Source organism: Lissotriton helveticus, chromosome 4_1 (assembly GCF_964261635.1).
Source record: "Lissotriton helveticus chromosome 4_1, aLisHel1.1, whole genome shotgun sequence".
NCBI lineage: Eukaryota > Metazoa > Chordata > Amphibia > Caudata > Salamandridae > Lissotriton > Lissotriton helveticus.
In genome coordinates, this window is record NC_136063.1 from 1930287020 (window position 1) to 1930308497 (window position 21478).

The 21478-nt window shown below is 48.1% G+C and overlaps 1 protein-coding gene across 5 annotated transcripts in view; it reads left to right on the forward strand.

Moving 5' to 3' along the window:
- Positions 1–21478, forward strand: part of ATP11C (ATPase phospholipid transporting 11C (ATP11C blood group)) — a 905856-nt gene that overhangs the window by 840850 nt on the left and 43528 nt on the right. For all 5 annotated transcript variants that reach the window (XM_078688608.1, XM_078688607.1, XM_078688609.1 and 2 more), the window contains exon 27: positions 846–949. In XM_078688608.1, the coding sequence (XP_078544734.1) occupies positions 846–949 (104 nt within the window). The remainder of the gene's footprint in view (positions 1–845; positions 950–21478) is intronic.

The window sequence follows — 21478 nt, forward strand, 5'->3', positions numbered from 1 at the left end:
CATCCATGCATCGTTCACACACTCACGCATCCATCCAACATCTATTCACTTATCTATCCAGTCATCCATTGTCTTATTCTCACATTTATCCACTCATCTATCCACACAACCTCACGCACAGTTAGTGAAGAAGCACACACAAACAATCGATCAAGAAGCGATTTCAAAAGGCCTCTTGCCTTTATCAGTGGTGGGTCTTTTATTTGTCTTTCTTGCCCGAGTTGCATTCCGCTTAAAACTAAAGGCTTATTCCTCAAGAACTACAATTAGCTCATTTTAGAAACATGTTGCACGGATGTTCTATCTATAGACATCCTTTGAAAAAACCCACTGTGTCATGGGCTGTAACACAAGGCGGATGTATGTCGTTACTACGCATGCTTTTACAACGCATGCCTTTACCACGCAACTTTTACAACGCAAGTCGTTACAACGACTTGCGTTGGGGGCGCTGGATAGTGAATAGTTTAATTTACTATTCCAATTCCAGTCCCCGTGGATAGTAGGGAAGGTTTTGGATAGTAAATTAAACTATTCCCTATCCTACAGCGCCCCCCCAGCGCAAGACGTTGTAACGACTTGCGTTGTAAAAGTTGCGTGGTAAAGGTAGTGCGTGGTAACAGTTGCGTTGTAAACGCTGTTTACCCACAAGGCATACACAAATACACGTGGCTGAAGGCGGGGGGGGGGGGGACCTGTTGTTAGAGTCGCAGTAATTAATTGTTAAATTTAACAGCCCAGTAGTGCAACTATCCTTTTCTGCGGTAGGGTACATTTTGCAACATAATTTTTTTATTTTATTTTTGTGATAAATTATTGTTTATTTTGTGTTTTTTTCCTTTCAGCTGGCGCTCGATACTCGATTCTGGACGTGGGTTAATCACTTGGTGATTTGGGGATCGTTAGCATTCTATGTATTTTTCTCTTTCTTTTGGGGAGGAATCATCTGGTAAGTAATTGTTCTATTCATTTATATACAATCAATGAATGCCTGTCGTCCATCAGATGTACGGTCTTTTTCCATTGGTGTGTAAGGTTACAAAGCAGAGTATGATGGGCACCTTCCAATGATACCTATTCCCTGTCACTATGCTGGGGCATGCAATCTAGACAGCGGTGCTCTTATCTGTCATGGTACAAAATAAAAGTATCACCTCTTGCCCCGCCAGATCCCAGAAAATCAGCCCCACCTTTTGTCACAGAGGGGGCGAGAAGGATAATTTGTAGCTGCCATATTTATTTTGGTTTGAGGTAAAATGTTGCTGTTGCCAGAACGCCCACCATGGTGACCCAGTAGTTCCTTGTACTGCTGAACTTCAAAGAAATAGGGCCCAAGAAGCAAAGTTATTAGGACCTCGTAGTGGAAGATACGTATGCGGATGTGGGAACTTTTGAGGGAAAATCCAGTTTGTGATTCTCAGTATCCTTAATGGGGTTTACTCACTAAGCAAGTCTGCCAGTGTGTTAGATTTCTTTTTTGAGCAAGTCTGCTCTTAGGTTAATGTTTGTGGGTCCTTTCAATGATAAACTTGTAAGAATTGAGGAAGACGGAGACGCTTGCACACACACCTAACAGGGTTATATGTGTATTTGTTACCTGTTCAGAATTGCGTAGATGGGTGGTGGTTATCCACAAGTATGTAAGTGTTTGCTTTTAACTACAGGATAACCCTCTTAGAAACCTCCCACAGAGGCAGCTTTTCTCTATTTGGAAATGCACGTGGCAGATGCAAAATTCTGCCAGTCTTGATTCTGTGAATCAGGGCTGGTAATTTGCGGTCACAGAGAGCAGTCTTGGTTCACCTAGGTGTGACTTACGAGTAAAAACACTTTTGTGAATCTGGACTTCAATCTTCCTTAGCCTGCAGATGTTCTGGATTTTCCCTTAATAAAAAGCGGCGACATTTGAGGACTTTATGGTATGGTTCTGCAGTGGGAGGGGCGATGGATTATACTACAGGCTGGCTGTTACACTGTAGGAGTGACTGACTACCATTTACGTCTAGTTGCACAGGGCGGTTTTGTTTACCCTTCTATGTAATCGCTTGCCCTCTGAAGATAAGATATTGCGTTTCTGTCTGTGTAGGCGTCAACGTGAGAATGTCAGATTTGTGAAAATTAGGTTCTTTGTTTCTATTACAACTCATTTTTTTATTTATATTTCTAGTGATGATATGGTGGCACGTTTTTCATGTATGTACCACATTAAAGTTAGATTCAGCATGCTGCTTAAAGGGAAAGAATTTCAATTTGCAGATGATCTATATGCTGGTTGCAGACCACTGATATTTTACTACCGGTTTCTTCACTTTTCGTGACTACATATTTTCGTTTTAAACTATGATGGGTTTGAATGTTACCCAAGCGGTTACCAGTGGTTAGACTATTTACAAGCATTACTTCTGTCACTTTTTGTGTCTTTGCTGTAGCGCCCAAGTGGCAAAGGGTATGCCCTGATATGGGTTCCATGCTTAATGTGCCACTTGAACCAAGTTGCACCTGAGTGTAGAGACTCAAGTAGGCAGAAAGCAGTCTTGGATTGATTGTCGTCCTGTTCAGAGAAGACCTGGTTAGGCATTTTGGGCCTGATTTGCATGTGGGTGGATCTAATCTGAGGTTGCATCGTGGGCAAAAAATGATGGGTTGGATTGCTTCCTGAGCAGTAGTCAGTGGTTAGACTGTTTTGAAGTATTCCTCCCATCATCTTTTGTGCTTCACATATTTTTGTACACCTATATCCAAATTTCTTGCTTCCTGAATTAATATTATTATGTTAATAACATGAACATTTGTCTAAATTAAAACATTTGGGCTGCGAACTGCATTGTTCATTGATGTTCGCTTTTTACAAAGGGGCAATGGTGTTTGAGGCAAGGGTCCTAATATGATATAATTTCCTTTCTCACATTAGTTACCAGAGTGGCAGTCACAAAGTTTTAATCCTGTTTTAATCCCGTGAGACGGGTCTACGTCATGGCGCACATGCATGATCTGTGCTTGCCAACAGCAACAAAAAGCAGCACTCTGTGTCCAGGCAACAAAAGAGTTGGGCACTCAGGGCAGGAGAACAGTCCTTTACCATGCAGTGGACGTTTCCATCCCAACATTTTTGTTCCTGTTCTGACTGGATATTCCTGTCTGTACTAGTTAGTGTGCAGATTTCCAGTATTCACAGTTGATTGGCAGCGATAGGCGGGGTGTTTCTGGCTCGGTGCAACCTACAGCTGGGATGGTGTCAGAAGACAACTTGCCATTAAACCTTATTCTTGGTGTAATTCTGTCCAGCGGTTCGGGCAGTAGGTTTGACAAAGTGTTCCTATGGGAATTAACATTACAAATAGACCCTTATTTTGTGCCCCTGTTTCTCGGTCCCCACTGCACGGATCACCCCAAAACTTTCCATGACGCACAGAACCTACTTTGGCACATTTTGGGGAAAAGTTTTTGAAGATTGGTCAAACGACCCCGAAGTTATAGGCAAGTAAAAACATGCTTTTCCCATGGAAACTAGGTCCTAACTATAACTACCTACTGGCAACCCCAGTAGGTAATATATATTGCCTACTATCAGGCACATGCATCAAAAGAAAAACCGGTCGCAAACGGGCAGATTCTCAGAATCTGCCCTTTTGCGACCGGTAGTTTTACATTTGGGATGCATCATCCCAAATGCAAAAATCGCAATTTAAGTAATCTCTAAATTGCGATTACTTAAATTGCGATTGCATTTCAGGAACCGCAAATTGAGATTCCTTAAATGCAATGCAGTAAAGTAAAAAAAAATGCGATTTTACTAATAGGGGGCGCAAATTACCATGAAGTTGAACTTCATGGTAATTTTCAAAAACTTTGAAAAATGCTTTTTTGAGAATTTTTCAAAGTTTCATGTTGCCCTCAGGGCATGTGTGTGCGCAACATATGTGCACATATCAATTTTAGGGGTGCAGCAGGGTGTCCCTTGTACACCCTTGCTCCCTGAAATTGCATGCACAATTTGCAGGGACCTATTGCCACTCGCAAAATTGCACATGCAATTTCCCATTAATTCCTGTGGGCCTGTAGGACCACAGGAATGAATAGGAAGCCATTCCTTATTTGCGACTCGCAATTTGCGAGTCACAAATAAGGAATGTGTAGGAATCACTATTTTTATAGTGATTCCTGCATGCATAGGCTTTTGCGAGTCCTCAATTGCGATTCCTTAATTATCGCAATTAAGGACTCGCAAAATCCTACCTTGATGAATGTGCCTGTATATGCCTATATCTTGGATCAGTCAAGACAGAAATATTGTTTTGTCCAGGTAGAATTTTATTAACCTAAGTCTTTTTTGCAAGCAAAGGCCTCTCAAAAAGGAGTGTGTAGAAAGCTCAATTTGTGCTTGTGATAAAGTAATTTAGGGTGAAATAAGGTGTTGTCTGGTGCCAAGACAGGGTGTAGGTCCTAATTGGTTCCCCATCTGGTTCTCTTGTTAGCACTCAAAAGTCTTATAGTGTTTGCTGATGTAGATAAAAGCCAACAACAATGTTTTCAGGGGTTTACATTAGGTCAAGATCACTGCCTCAGAAACAATACGGGTAAGAGATGCTTCTCTTACCTGGCCATCAGAAGTAGAGTTTGTCACCAAATGTCAAAAACTTGAATTAAATAAAATGAATTGGAATTTTTGTTAGATGAAATTGATTACAAAGCAATTGGGTACTACTCCAACAATAGTCGGGGCTAACTTGTCTGTGTTTCTTTGTGTTGTATTTGTGTATATGCATTGAGGAGTGTTTGAAAGGGTCTCATAATGATTTCACACAACTTGGCTTAGTCAAGCTTTTCGGGGAAACAAGCTTTATCCACAGCTATAAGATGGGAATAGCTGATCTTGAGAACACGGTCAGTGATAAGTAAGTTTCACCCTGAAAGTTGTCTTATCCCTTAGAAGATTATTCAGCAAACATATGTTTTGCTAGCAAAGTGTAATGGTATTAGAAGAAAAAGTTAAGTTGGCAGTCCCACACTGGAAAGTTGGTGGAGAAAAAATACAATATTTCTCCTGAATAAGTGTACTAATCGTTGATCTCCCTGAAAAAGTTTGGCACTAGGTCAAGAATGATCATTTATTTAATACAAAATGCTTCTCACAGACTGATGAACTTGTGTTTCTAATTTCCTGGAAGAGGAAATGTCAATACTGAGGGGCATATTTGGAATTATGTTTCCCTTGCTCCTTTCACTCATATCTTTAGCTAATGTTTTACCCTAGTGCTTCCCTTGCCATACTTTCTAGTTCTCAAATGATTTTCGAAGAACAGCAGCTTCCCTCTCCAAATGTCCCTAAAAGTTAGCAATGTAGGGTTCAGTTCTGCTCGCCATTAGCTGTAGGTACTGTCCGCACAATTCCTCTCCTCTTTAACAAAAATAAATTGGAATCTACCAAATTTTATATTGATCAACTTGGGAATACCAGCTTGCTTAGACTTGCCCCACTTCTTCTATATTCCTTACATGCCTCCCATAAAGTGGTATATCTAAACCAGAGGCGACATTAATATAAAAACACTCTTCAGTGGCATCATGAAAGTCTTGTTTAAACACAATGCCTCTCAGCTCTTCAGGAAACATTCAAAACCTTCCCAGGACACTTCAACATTTAACTAGAATGGAGAGTGGTTGAAGAGGGTTCTGGGCAGGTGGCATGTAAATGTAAATGTAAATTGATACTTGTATAGCGCACTACTCAGCCGCAAGTGTCTCAAGGCGCTTGTACGAATACCGCTGTGGAACCCATCCTGGCTTTCCCTGTGAGGTGTCCACTCCTGGGCACCCCCAAGGTGGAGGCCAGGCATCCTTAGCGTTGTGGGGGCCGTTGTGGAGATTAAGCAAGCTATTGCCCAGAGTTGCAGAGTGGGACTCCATGATTGGAATAGGCACCGAGGCGAGAATTATCAGGTCCGTGGAATTCTGAGCCCAAGACCCGCCGAGGCGGGGAATTGAACCCTGGTCCCGGGCTAGACCTCTGCATCAGGGTCTGCCGCTCTAACCATTGAGCCACACTTTTCCATGGGTCCTCTACAGAGGCACAAAGAGAAATATAGTCTTAGCTACCAACCAATAGTCTACCCTAATGACCTTCGTCATTCCTCATCACTTACGTGCTGGATTTAAAGTTTTGGCCGTTTGCTGTATCCCACTCATCATGTTGTTTACAATGAAAACTACTCATTGATAATTTTCAAAAGCTAAGATGATTCCTTGGACCCACAATTAAGCCTGCTTTGCTTGTGATCCTCCCATGCTATGACTTTAGAGGCAGGAGGTGCACTTACATCCAATGGTCAGATGTCAGATATAACTGATTGAAGTGCCTTCAACATCACCCATTGTTCCAGGTCCACAATAGGCAGGCACTCTGTGGTGCTTGTCACAGCGTTTCCCTCGATAATTAGTATGTCTCTTCATATATAGCAGGAGACACCCAACAGAAAACCACAAGCTTAGCAAATAGATGCTTCACAAGTGCCCCTGTGGTCTGTGACAAGTAGTCAGTAAAAAAGTAAAGGAAGTCAAACCAACTGATCCTCTCAGTGACAAAGTATCCTCTGAATAATGTTACTTAGTCTCGTATCAAAGCTGGATTCTCCAATACAGCCCCCCTCGCCAGCAGCATCTCCAATTTCTTACCCTCTAGCCTGAGCTACCTGTTATTTGCTGCTGTGTCATGGCCGGTGACATCTCGACAGGCCTCTCCATCATACTTGAAAAGCTGTCATCTCATTGAGTGTGGTCAGCAAAGGGGGGGCAACAAGCATTAGTCCACCTCAACAACTCTTGCTCCATGCTCGAAATAAGTTTCATAAAATGGCCACCTGTTCCATTGCCATCCCTGTCATACAGCTTTGTAAGTGAAGGCCTCCGGTGCTATCACAGCCCACCAGGGTTCTCCAGTGCGACTAGTCCAGGTAGCTGCACAGGCACACCCTCAGGCTCACTGGTAGCCCAGGGTAACTCTTTGCTCTGAGCCGCCCACTGACACGCTGCCAACAATTCACCCTCTGGTACTGATCCCAGGCAGGCTCATCGCAGATCTGGCAGCAAGCCCACAGCTTAGTCACTGAAGAACAGCGACCATTTTGGTTGGACTCTGATCATATTCACCACCCCTCCTCATCCTCTCCTAATGAAAACAGTCTCCCCTCTTTGAAGAGAACTCTTTTGCATGTTGGCCAATCGTGACCTGGCTTCTGGACACAAAAATACGTAGTTATGGGTACAGCTCCTCTAGGAGGTATATCTTTCGGATAATATCACAGGCATAACATTACGATTCTCACAGCTATATAAAGGTTGTTCCTTACTATAAGGTAGGGTTCTTATTTTCCAGCTATACTCCTTCCGGCTCAGACAGGGGACTGCACATATTTCAGCTGCCTTGATGAAGAGAAACTCAGCCATATCTCATCTGCCATTTTTAAGTGATCTATTATAAATTAATATCAAATGTTCAAAGATATTTATTTTCGAAGCATCCGACACCACAGTCAACTTGTTGACAAAAATAGGTCTACAAACCTTTCTTATGCATCTCTGTTCACCGTGGTACTGAAAAGAAATTGTGGCGTGTATAATGTACTACATCCTTATTAGCAGCATTTAAGTTTTGCAGAATTAGAATCTCTTGAGATGTACGCACTAGATGGCACTTCCTGCTAGGGAAAGCCTGCTGCTGTGGTAGATAGCTACTAGTCAGAAGTTCCGAAAAGGAGGCATGCTTGGTAGAGCTGCCATTCAAAACACCTACACAGTTAGATTTTTCTGTGCATACACAAACCCTTAGCATGCCAATTCCTACCATGGAAATGAAGGTGAATCTACTCTAAAAAGGTTTGCATATATATGAATAGAAAGGGTAAGGTGTAGAGAGCACCCCCAAGTTTAATGTGCTGGAGAACAATTCATTAACAATTAAATCGTGTTGGAGTAAATGGAAATTAGTCCTTTATACTTTGTCTTGACTTTTATATGCCCTTCAAACATGCCACAGTAGTACATATTCATAAGTGGTATCAAGCATAGAAATTTACAATTTGCATAGATTTCCATGAGTACAGCTGGGAGTTTTTCTGTATTCTCAAAATGTTGTAAACCCACTGAAATCTCAGCCATAAATCAATGTTAAGTTTCAGCAGTAAATACACTTCACTGTGGTGTAGAAGAGTGATACAGCCTAGGTTTGGTACAAAAACACATAGGCGTTCAGCTGTGGGCTTTATAGGTCCAAGATCTAATTTTGGTCAAAATCATGGTCACCAAAACCAAGCAACTGAGATTCTCCATAAACTTTCGGCCATTCAACACCAGGATAGTTTTTGTTTGATCATTGGTTCCAGTGGTCTTACCAAGCTCAGTTCTTTTTCTTTCCTTTTCTAGGCAAAGATGGTAAAGCAGTGGATTGTGGATGTTTCCAATCCCCTATCATGCAACAATATTATTTCTCTCATGCCTTAAAGAATTTGGTACAACAACCAAAACAATATAGGCAAAATAAATGCCTCGTATTTTCTAATTCAGGATGGCTCAGATGTTTATAACTCTCTGGTGAGGGTAAGGTCTATGAACAATGGGCTCATATAAGATGTATCCGTCTACATTTGTCATGTTTTCTTACTGCAGTATAGGCTAAACTCCATGACGTGTCAACGTGTGACAAATGTCTTGATATCAGAAACACAAGCAAGAGTGCTCTCTACTTTTCAGTAGTGCATGCATCACTATATAATGCAGCAGTGGCTGTATTCTTAAGGGATACCCCAATAAAAAGCTACTGGGGATTAGCTGACATTGTAAATTGAATGGAGTGGAGCTTGCCAACTGTCCACTCAATTCTGACATTAACTAAGTTTTAGAAATTATTAATTTACTTCGAAGTAACTGCAGAAGAAATTACAAAGATTCAAAATGTAATCCGGATTATTTTTTTTTTAAATAATGATGTACAATAAAAATTTGTTTAACGTACATTTCCATGAAGATGAAAATTCCTTCACAATTCATCAGTGGTTAGTCTCTCCAGATCCATTGGCTCAGCTTTTGCTTGCAGTGTGCCAAAAGATGTCCTTCTCATTCTTTAGTTGTTCAAACCTGTTTCTGCTTTCCATTTGTTAGTTGGCCCATGAAAAAGTGAGATGTACTTCTGGAACTGACTGCCTTGCCTAGCTCCGCCCATAGGTTATCGATTTTCTTTCTCTACAAGCATTTTTTTCTTTGTATGTAGATAACCGACTACATGTCTTGAAAGTAGGAGTGCTGTACAAATAAGTAGATGGTACAGTTGCTCAAACTGTATGTTAGAGGCATTTGTGGCTATAGATGTACATGCTGTCCATACTCCTGCCATCTAGTGTTGAGCCCAGACGTGTGAAAGTTGTTTTTCTAGAAGAATTCTTCTTGAGTGACGAGGTAGTGTGACTCCATCTCTTCCTAGTAATGCACATCGTCATCGGTTCCATTATCTTTTCGTTATCGGGTTCGAACGTGGGTACCCATGATCTGGATCGATGCAGTGTTCCTTTCGGACTTCACAGTTCCTTTCCCTCCGTTGATATAGTCTTCCATCTTCACCTTCTTTTGTATTGGGTCGACACCTGCAGTTTGTTAAAGGCGGACCTCTGGTTAACTTCGGCCCCCGATGGGGCCTCACCCTTCGCTGCCCTCTTCCCTTCTATTCGCTCTGCTGTCACCATGCCCTCCTGAGGTGGAATGAATGCCCTTTCGATGCCGCCCTCGGTGTTGTGGAAAACATCCCTGGGCCGGTCTCCCCCAGGTCTGTAATGTATGCACTATGTGGCCTATTGCAACACCTGCCGATTCCTCCGGTCAAAAAAGACTCTTTGAGACCTTCGGGCACGTCAACTCAAAATGTCACGCAGGAGTGGTGAGGACACCCGAGACCGCTTTGGCACCCATATCCTTGAGAGGGAACATCATCCGGAGACGTTGCCCACTGGCAAGGAGGCTTTCACTCTGGGCACCAGCTACGGCTCCAACCTCGAGATCGAAGTCCTCCCGGCTGCTCAACAAGTTGTGAGTACAGTTCCACTCTCCTCTTCCCCCCTCGATGCCACTCGCACTCCGAGCTTCCATCTCATAAGGGGCATTCAACCACTCTGGACCTACAGAGACATGCTTCTTGGCCGCCACTGCCTTCGGGCCATGGTCATCATAGTCCATCATTTTGTATCCCAAGCCCAGCTTCGGCTCGGCACTGAAGAAGATCCTGAAGCCTTCCAGCTCAGTGCCAACCCGACTTTTGGATCCAAAACTGTCTGTGTCAAAACCAAAATCACCACTGAAACTGAAGCATTCAGTGCAGATAGAAAATCATACATTGGAACAGTTGAACTGGTCCTCCAAAAATTTCAGGATGAACTTGACACTCACCAGAGTTATATTTTCATCCCCCTCAGGTGGGCCGAAATCTAATACAGCCTCTGTGGTCAGACACTCGGACTTCAAAGAGGCAGTTTGGGTTCGAGGAAGACTGGTGCCCACACCACCACCCAAGGAAAGACAAGGCCACTAGTCTGCTTCCCGAGCCTCTGCAACCTGTTCCCTCCACCACACCACGCAGGCCTCCAGAATCACCATCCCCACCTGCTTCAGTACCTTACCCACCTTCCTATACACCTCAGTGGTCACCCTACATTCTAACCTGGGCGAACATGTTGAGGGGGACCCATATGACATGCCCCCAGCAGGAGACCCACAGGATTCTTACGATGTGAATCCACCAGAGGTTAGGATTCCTGACCTCTGACCTCCCTGACTCGCCCCTCCAGCTGACACTACCTCCTACCACAAGGTTCTAGATAGGGCTGCATCATGCCTTAGGGTGGACATATACAGGGAACCTGTTGAAGATGACTTCCTCTTTAAAACTCTTTCCTCTGCTCACCGTTCCATGCAGTACCTGCCCATGCTAAAGAGAATGCTCAAAACCGCTCCTTACATTTATGAGCAACCGGTTAATGCTTGAGTAATTGCCCCGCTGAGTCAATAAGAAATGCATGGCTTCACTGTCAGTCCCCATCTACCTTAGGGGCAACTCCCTCCCAATTCCTTGGTAGTGCATACTGCCCGCAAATGGGCCAATGCACAAGTTACCGCAGCGCCCTCCGCTGGAAAAAGAAAGCAAGTGCATTGATGCTGCCAGCAATCACGTCGCAGCACAGTCTGCCAATCATTTGTGTATCACCAACTCCATGGGCTAGCTTTCCAGGTACAACTGGCCCAACGGGACAAGATGGAGGAGCTCCACCAACATCTCCCAGGGCATGAGCTGGTTTCGGAGGGCAAGCTCATCTCAAACACCACTTTAGATGCTGCTGACATGACTGCTTGGGGCATCAATTCCAGCGTGCTCCTCTGCAGACAGTACTGGCTCAGTGGCTTTAAACTGGACTTTCAACAACATCTCCTCACCCTACCCGTTGACTAGGAACATCTCTTTGGGCTCTAGGTTGACGAGATGTTGGAGAAGATAAAGAAAGACACCGATATTGTGAAGGCCATGGGAGCCTTACAAATACCCATCCCTTTCGTGTTCTTTGCTGCTCAGGTTATCACAGAGGCTCCAAAACCACCTCCCCCGAAGGCTCCACATCCTTTAAGCATCACCAGCCCAGGAAACCTCCACAAAAGGCTACTTCAGAGGTGCCTACTGGAATACCAGCACCATCAACCAAGCAATGACTTGCCACTTCTCCACCCCCACCCACCTCGTAACACTTGTCAGGGGAGGAGTTCAGATGTTCTTCCCCACCTGGCAACATGTCACCTCCGATCAGTGGGTTTTAGACATCATTCAACATAGTTACTTTCTGGAGCTCATTTCCACACCACCCAACATACCACCTGCTGACATGTCCTCTCCTTGGAACACCAATACCTGCTTCTGGAAGAGGTTGAAGCAGTCCTTCTCTAATAAAAGGCTGTGCCACTACACCTGCAGGGATGCCCTCTACTTCCTCATTCCCAAGAAGGACAGTCCTCAGGTCCAACCTGGACCTCATACCTCTCAACGAATATATCCTGTCAGAACATTTCCACATGGTCACTCTATAGGATGTTGTTCCGATGCTGCAGCAAGGCAATTTCATGGCTGCACTTGACCTCAAACATGCCTCCTTCCACATCCTGAATCATCCAGCACATCAGCTCTACCTCCGGTTTGTGATAAGTGGCAAACACTATCAGTTCTAAGTGCTGCACTTCAAGCTCACCACTGCACCTTGAGTTTTCACAAAATGCCTTTCAGTAGTAGCCGCACACCTGCAAAGACAGGGCATTCATGTATTCCCATACGTGGACGATTGACTGATAAAGAACACAATGCAACAGCAGTGTTGCCTACACACACAAGCCACTATAAACCTGGTGTACCAACTGGGCTGTACCATCAACGCTGTAAAATTCCACCTCCAAAACCAGCAAATCCAACCTATTTAGGGGCCATTGTCAATGCAGAGGTTGGCAAAGTCGTACCCAGTCCGGCAAGAATCTAGTCCTTCCATGCGTTGCTTCCTCTTTTTCAGCCTGATCAACAGGTCACAGACCGGATGGTCATGCGCCTCTTCGACAAAAAGACCTCCTGCATTGCCATTGTGTCCCAATCAAGATTTCACATGCGCCCTCTGCAAGAATGCTTAGCGCATCAATATTCACAGGCGCAGAGTCATTGAGAAGATCTAGTGTTGATCAGACACTGCATTCATTACTCTCTGTAGTGGTGGAACACCAACAGTTTGTTGCAAGGACTGCCTTTTCTCGACCCAGTTCTACAGATTCTGTTACAATGGACATATTTCTCACTGGGTGGGGTGCAATCTACAAAACCTGACTATTTAGGATTAGTGAGATCCCAGTCATAGGGGCCTCCACATCTGCTATGTGGAGCTGTTATCTCCAGCTAGTACTCAAGGTCTTCCTTCCCCTCATAGTGGGCAAGGTTGTCCTTGTCCAGGCTGACAACATGCCAGCTATGTATTGCCTACAGAAGAAGAGAGGCACTCGCTCTTTCCAGCTTTATCAGCTAGCCAAGTCCATCTGGTGGTGGGCTCTCTGCCACAGCATCCACCTGCTGGTAGTGGACAACAACTTTGCCGACCTCTTCAGCAGGATGCAGCAACAATTCCATGAGTGGGAACTCCACTCAAGAATCCTCCTCCAGTACTTCAGACAATTGGGGTTTCCAGATGTGGACCTATTTGCCACAGCAGAAAACACAAAATGGCAAAAACTTCACCTCCAGATTCCACATCCACAGTCCATGGGCAATGCACTATGAATGAACTAGTCCGGGACATTTGCCTATGCTTTTCCGCCTCTCCCCTTCCTACCATTTGTGGTTTGGTGGCTTCAGCAGACCTCCCTTGCCCTCATTCTGGGCCAGACAGCCTTGGTACACCACTCTCATTGAGCTTTCGGTGGTTCACCATGAGAAGCTCCCCAACAAGCAAGACTTCCTCTTTGCAAAACCATGGAGAAATCAGGCACTCGACCCCAGGAGTCTCAACCTTGCAATCTGGTTCCGTAAGTATTAGAAGTTGTCTACCTCAACCTACCTCTCGAATGCATTAACATACTCAGGGAGAGACACAGACCTACTACTTGTGTCTTATGCTGCCAAATTTAAAAGGTTTGTCTGCTATTGCCTCTCAAAGGTCATTCACCCCTTAGCAGCTAGCATCCAAAACATTGTTTGTCACCTACCGCACCTACAAATCTGTGGACTAGCCTTTACCTCCATTTTAGCTTCACTTGGCTGGTGTGGCTGCTTATCTCCAAAATAGGTAACTCGTTTCCCTCTTTATGATCCCAGTCATTAAAACTTTTATTGGAGGACTCAAGGTTTATTCCTTCTCGTAGCCCTCCGGTCTCAGTGTGGAATCTCAAAATTTTTCTTACGAGACGCGTGGGTTCTTCGTTTGTGCCCCTCCATGAATGCCATTTAAACAAAATAGAATCCACTCGGTGGTAGTGATCCCTAAAGTGATGGGGAGCACACAGTGTTGTTTAAATGCCCCTCACACACCAAAAGGCCCCTTGGTGTCATGCTTCATCATCGGGGCCTTCGCATCCCTCTACGGGACGCGGCGTGCTGCGACTCACGAATACGTAGGAGCACTGATAGTGAACTATGTGTGTGTGTGTGTGTGTGAGAGGGAGTGAGTGGTGAGGTGAGAAAGTGAAGGTTAAAAAATACCTGGCTTGTAGGAAAAAATATTTATTATGTCCTCGGCTGGTATTGTTAAAAGGGGTGCAAGACGAGGTTGTTAGTTATACGTATTAGGGTATACTAACCTCAGAAAGTGTGTCAACATGATTCGGAGTCCAGCGACTCCTTCTTCAGGACGAGGATATGCACGACTATCCTCACCTTACTCACATGGGATTGTAATGTAAAAGTGTATTCTACAAAAAAACACTAGGTGAAATGTACCTATAGGTGTTACTCGTATGTATAAGTTCTGTTGCGCCCAATTGGCGTTGAAGATAAGGAACCTGTAGGATAAAACCAAAAGCATAATGAAAGTTTTTATATAGCACTCAAACAGTAATAAAGTGAAAATCCCAAACTAATATCGAAAAATAAAGTCCTTACTAATAAATATAAGAACACCAAAATGCCAAAAACCCAATATGTACAACCGTAGATATGAAGTTTAAAAAATTGAAATAAAATAACTCCATAAAGCACAAAACGCCAACCTTAGTTATCTGGTCACTGTAGATCGGGTGAAAGTCAAAAGTTACGTCTGACCGTGATGGAGCTCAGGTTGGATACAGGGACAGGTTTGTTCCTGTGAAAAGTTTACATTCGAACCTACAAACTTTTATGGAAAAAAGTGGTCATAAGTCTTCTGTGGGGCAATCAGGATCCAAAGCAGGACTCTAGGATGGCCGGTTGCTGAAGAGCGGGGACTTGGTGCGGCCATCGATAAAAGTGGGAAAGCTCCAAATTGTCAGAGTTCGTGCCCAGGCAAGCCTCAAAATCGATGGGATGCTGCTCGGTGTTAACCCTGATAAAACACTGTACTTTCAGACTTAGAAACTTTTCTGAAAGTTAGATCTCCGTCAGTGTGGCAAACCAGCTTGTTGATGCAGACCAGCGATTTGATAGCTGCGGATTTGATGGTGCTCCCAGTCTCCGTTGGTTCTCCTGGCAGAAACTAGGCAAACAATTTCTAAGGTCCATTTTTTGCAGTTTGGGGACAGGAGGAGTACAGTCTAACACCAGCCAAGGGTCCACGACCTGGGATCCACCACTTGGTGCTTAGGACTCATTCCAGCACTGGCCGCAGGTCCAGTTGGTGCTGGGCAGTTGCAGGAAAAGTGTCTCAGGAAGCTTGCTGTATCCCTGTAGTTCAAACAAGAGGTCAGCCAACTGACCTTTGGAGTCACTTCTGGGGTCCTACAAGCAAGGCAAGCATGTCCAGTCTTTCTTCAGGTTCTTCAGACAGCAGAGGAATCCTTCTTCCGATTTTTCCCAGGTCCAGGAGGATTCTGAAGCGAGGTCTGCAGGGTCCAGTTTTATGCCCAGTGTGAGCCTGTGGGTTGTGGGCAAGTCGTTTTCCACCCCTTAAACCAGTTCTGGAAAGTATCTCTATGCCCACTGGGTTTGGTACCATCCTGACTAGAGAGACAAAGGGGAAGCTAGCCTTGGTGTGAACTCCATATGCCAGTGGCAGGGTAGGATACCTATGAATCTCAGAAAGGGTCGGGGCACAGGTCATCCTATCAAGGGGAGGAGTCCACTTCTCAACTTCTGTAGTCTTTTGTACACTGGAGGCAACACACATTTCAGCACAGGGGGGGCATCAGGGGTCAGGTGACAGCTGGACACTGATAGGAAAGGCTTTTGTTTTAGGCCGGAAAATAGTAATATCTGAAAGAGACACGTTAGTGATAGATTCCTTACCTTAGGATATCCCCAGGCGTCAGACTGGATCCGGAAATTTTTGCGTAGCAGTACCCTTGTGCGTCGGTAGGCGTCGTCTGCGGCTCCGCGTCCGTCGTGGGCGCCGTGATGACATCGTCGGAGTACTTAGACGCCGCCTCCGCGTGCTGACGTCAGTTCTTCTTTTTTCCGCGCCAGCAGCGCAGATCTGGAAAAAGTGGTACCTTAGTCACTTTTTGAATAACTCTTTTTTGATCTTTTGATCATTCTTTTTCGAGTCTTCGACTCCGATCGGTGCCGGTAGGGATGCCAGGTTTCAAGCCCTGTGAGGATTGCGACCGACTGATGTCGGTCACGACCCTCACCGTCGGTGTCTCCACTGCCACGGCGTCGATCACGACGACAAGACCTGCTCCGACTGTCGGGCCCTGACTTCGAAAGCTAGGCGGGAGCGGTCCTGCAAGCGACTCGAACTCCGGCAGTCGGTCCCGCGCAGAGAAAACGGTCCCGGTCCGGACGGAGGTCGAGGGACCGGTCGCGGGAGAGGAGCCATCGGAGCTCCGGGAGTCGACCTCACTCCTCCGGGTCGAAGTCCGGTAAGCACAAGAAGTCGAAGAGACGTCATCGCTCTTCCGATTCCCCCCGACGCTTGCACGTCGCGGCCGAAGGTTCTGGTGGCACCGCCCACGCGGCTCCGTCGGAGTCGCAGGCTCCGCGTCCGGCCTCATACCCTCCGGTGCCTGGGCCTAATGCGACGCCGGAGGAGATCGAGCGGTTCCTCATGGCCATGAGGTCCCTCTCTCCTCCGACGGGCTCCGCGGCGTCTCCGGGCCCAGCGGACCCGTCTGGGGGGCCTAGCGGGTCGGGGGCTTCGGTCCCGACGCAGTCGGGTGCTGCGGCTCCGATGCCGCCGGCGCCTTCGGGCCCGGCGCTGCAGGGCCCCACTGGATCAGTTTCCGGATCCGGGTCGCCGCCGGTGGACTTGACGACCTCCCCGACCAACCCCCCAGGTGTCACCCCCGGCGCCGCCCTCCGGCGGCGCCGTCCCCGATGCCTCCCTCGACCCGGTTCCGGCGCCGCTGGGCACCGCTTCAGACGCCGTTCAGAGAGTTTACTTTCCATGAACCGGCCCCATCATTTTCTGACCCTGAGTATCAGGAGATGGGTGATGAGGAGTATTGGGAGGGGTCTGAGGACCCTCTGACACGTGAATGTCAGTCCCAGGAGGACTGGACAGGTGAACTTGGGGATACCAGTGGTCTGAACACTTCGCCCGACACTGGTTTTGTCTCACCTCCTACCGTGGCTACGGATGAGGGGGCAACCTATAGTGTGGTGTTGACGAGGGCAGCCAAGGCCTTGGGCCTTGAGCTCCCCGTCGCGGCTGTGAGGACTAACCTCCTCACTGAGGTCCTTAAGCCGCAGTCATGCTCAGCTGAGCCTCTGCTGCTGTTTAACGAGGCCTTGACCGACGTTCTTTTGGGCACTTGGTCCAAGCCCACTACAGGTTCGCCTGTAGATAGGAACGTGGCCAGACGTCACCGCCCGGCTCCGGGTGACCCATGTTTCCTGTCCACCCAACGCACCCCCGAGAGCCTGGTCATCCAGGCCTCCAATTCCCAGAACGCATTCCCGTCGGCTCCGCCGGACAGGGAATCCAAGAGGTATGAGCAGTATGGCAAAAAGATCTTCTCATCCCTTAGTCTGGGACTGCGGTCTTCCAACACCACATGCCTCTTGGGCCGCTACACCCACTCTCTGTGGGATACGGTTGCGGAAGTGCTGCCAGAGTGTCCGTTGGAGGTACAGGCCAAACTCGGCCAAACCCTTGTGGAGGGCCAGGATGCAGCCAGATATTCTATCCGGTGTGGGCTGGATACCACCGACTCACTAGGTAGAGCGATGGCTACGACAGTGGCGGTCAAACGTCACGCCTGGTTGAGGTCCGCCAACTTTTCGGCCGATGTCCAAAACACACTGATGGACATGCCGTTTGATGGCCGTCGCCTTTTTGGCGACAAGGCAGACCATGCGCTTGAGCGCTTTAAGGACTCCAGGGCTACGGCCAAGTCCTTGGGCCTCTCGGCCCCGCGCCAGCAATCGGCTGCCTTTCACTCCTTTCGTGGCCACGGAAGGGGTGTACCCACACGTGCTGTGGAAACCGCTGTAGAGGCGGTCGGGGACAACGGCGAGGTCAGTCCACACCTTCCCACGCAGCATCCGCCTCAAAACCCTCCTAGTCCGTGCTTTCAGGCCCATGTGACGCCAGTGGGGGGCAGGGTTCGCCATCACCTCCTCCACTGGCGCACTGTCACGTCGGACAGGTGGGTGCTGCAAATAGTCCAAAGGGGCTACTCCCTCCCCTTCGAGGCGACCCCTCCAGCCATGCCACTGCGGTACCACCGTGTATCGGGGGATCATTTGCGGCTTCTGCAGGAGGAAGTTAAGGCCCTCTTGGCCAAGGGGGCCATCGAGCGCGTTCCTGGGCCAGAAGTAGGGTGTGGTTGCTACTCCCACTACTTTCTGGTACCCAAGAAGGGCAAAGGGGGCCTACGCCCTATTTTGGACCTAAGGAACGTCAACGGCTTCCTCTGGAAGGAGAAATTCAAAATGCTGACACTGGCTCAGGTCTTAGCTGCCCTGGACCAAGGAGACTGGATGGTAGCGTTGGACTTGCAGGACGCTTATTTCCACATCCCCGTCCTGTCGGCCCACTGGCGCTACCTGCGGTTCACGGTTGGCCACGAGCACTTTCAGTATACCGTGCTCCCCTTCGGCCTTACCAGCGCCCCACGGGTGTTCACAAAGGTGATGGCAGTGGTCGCAGCTCATCTGCGCAGGTTAGGGGTTTCAGTCTTCCCCTACCTCGACGACTGGTTGTTGAAGGCGGGCTCGCCCCAAACTGTTGTCAGCCACCTCCAGACAACGGCAGACCTCCTGCACCAGCTGGGGTTCTCCCTCAATGTGCCGAAGTCACACCTGTGCCCCTCCCAGAAGCTCCTCTTCATCGGAGCGGTTCTGGACTCAGCGCAGTTTCGGGTTCATCCTCCCGAACAGCGGGTCCGGGATATTCAGGCTCTGATTCCACTATTTCAGCCTTTATCCCGGGTCTCGGTCAGGTTGACGCTGCGGCTTCTGGGGCTGATGCCTCCTGCATCCTACTGGTGCATCACGCCAGGTGGCGGATGCGGGCTCTGCAGTGGGACCTGAAGTTTCAGTGGGCCCAGCATCAGGGCAACCTGTCCGACCACGTCCTGATCTTGGAGGGATCTGCGAGACAGCTGCAGTGGTAGCTCACGAACCGCGATTGGCTCAGCGACAGGCCCTCTCCCTTCCCCAACCGGAGCACATAGTTGTGACTGATGCGTCCCTCCAGGGCTGGGGGAGGCCACATGGGAGAGGCAGAGATCAGAGGCATCTGGTCTCCGGCGGAGGCCCGGCTCCACATCAACCTTATGGGCAATTCGTCTAGCACTGAAAGCATTCCTCCCCTCTGTCCGGGGGAGTGTAGTGCAGGTGTTCCCGGACAACACCACCGCCATGTGGTACTGCAACAAACAGGGCGGGGTGGGGTCGTGGACCCTTTGCCAGGAGGCTCTGCGCCTCTGGCAGTGGCTGGAACGCCAGGGCGTGACCCTGGTGGCTCAACACCTGGCAGGTTCTCTGAACGCCAGGGCGGACGAGCTCAGCCGTCGGTGCATGATGGATCAGGAATGGCGTCTGAACTCGGACGTGGCGCAAGGCCTCTTTCAGCGATGGGGAGAGCATTGGTTAGATCTATTCGCCACCGAAGAGAACGCGCAATGTCATCAGTTCTGCGCGTTGGAATTTCCAAGGCGGCACTCGCTCGGAGACGCTTTTTGTCGCGAGTGGAGTTGCGGTCTGTTATACGCCTTTCCGCCTATACCACTTCTGCCCAGAGTGCTGAAGAAGATCAAGCGCGACCGGGCCCAAGTCATCCTTGTGGCTCCGGACTGGGCACGAAGGTACTGGTATCCAGAGCTACTCAGTATGTCAGTCGATCCCCCGGTTCGTCTGCCTCTTCAGGAGGACCTTTTGTCGCAGCAGCAGGGGACGGTCCTCCTCCCGAACCTGTCCAGTCTCCACCTCCATGCTTGGAGATTGAGCGGCGACAGTTGAGGCCATTTGACTTGCCTCCTGAAGTCTGTAATGTCATTCTGGCAGCCAGGCGTCCCTCACAAAGTCGGTATACGCCTGCAGGTGGAACAGATTTGTGGCATGGTGCACAGCAAAGGCTGTGAATCCTCTTGCTGCCCCTCTCTCTGAGGTTCTTCTCTTCCTTCTTTCTCTTGCCCAGCAGGGCTCTGCTCTGGGCACTATCAAGGGCTACCTTTCGGCCCTTTCAGCCTTTCTGAGGCTGCCTGATCAACCTTCTTTGTTCAAGTCCCCTATTTTAAACAGATTTCTAAAGGGCATCACACACACGTTCCCTCCTGTTCAGTTTGTGATGCCTCAGTGGGATTTGAACCTTGTTCTTACATTTCTGATGTGCGCTCCCTTTGAGCCACTTCACAACTGTCCTCTCCGCCTTCTAACTCTGAAGACTGCTTTCCTGGTTGCCATCACCTCTGCCAGGAGAGTGAGTGAGCTCCAGGCCCTTTTTTGTACTCCTCCTTTCCTTTCTGTCTATCCGGACAAGGTTGTGTTGCGTACTAAGCCATCTTTCCTGTCCAAGGTTGTCACAGCCTTCCACATCGGGCAGTCCATCACCTGGCCAACCTTCTTTCCGCCTCCGCACCCCTCTAAAGAGGAAGAGCGGCTCCACCGTCTGGACCCAAAATGTGCGCTCTCATTTTACTTGGATCGCACACGCCAGTTCCGGGTGGATGGCCAACTCTTTGTTGGTTACGTGGGCGCTAAGAAGGGGAAAGCGGTTCACAAGAGGGCCATCTCCCGGTGGATCATCTTGTGCATCCAGGCATGTTACTCCTTGGCTAAAAAGGAGCCCCCTGTTGGATTGCGGGCTCATTCCACCCGAGCCACGGCGACTACAACTGCCCTGGTCCGGGGAGTGCCCTTACAAGACATCTGTCCGGCAGCTATGTGGGCATCACTGCACACGTTTGCAAGACACTACTGCCTGGACAGTCAAGTCCTGAGGGATGGCTTCTTTGGCCGTTCTGTCCTCCAGGACTTTCTGGTGTGCTTATTGGTTCGCAGACCCACCACCGGGGTTGGTATTGCTGGGGTATCTATTCTAAGGTAAGGAATGTATCACTAACGTGTCTCTTTCAGATGCACAAGTTACTACTTGTGTAACGATATATCTGTATGAGACATAAGTTAGTGATAGATTCCTTACCGACCCACCCATCCTCCCCGTTCTGCGAACCGATATCTAGGGTTAGGGTTATCCCCTTTCAGGGTCCTTGTTTCAATGGCGCCAGTGTTGGTTTTTAACATGGCTCAGCGCTTCTGGCGCGGAAAAGCTGTGTCTAAGAACTGACGTCAGCACGCGGAGGCGGCGTCTAAGTACTCCGACGACGTCATCACGGCGCCCACGACGCCGAC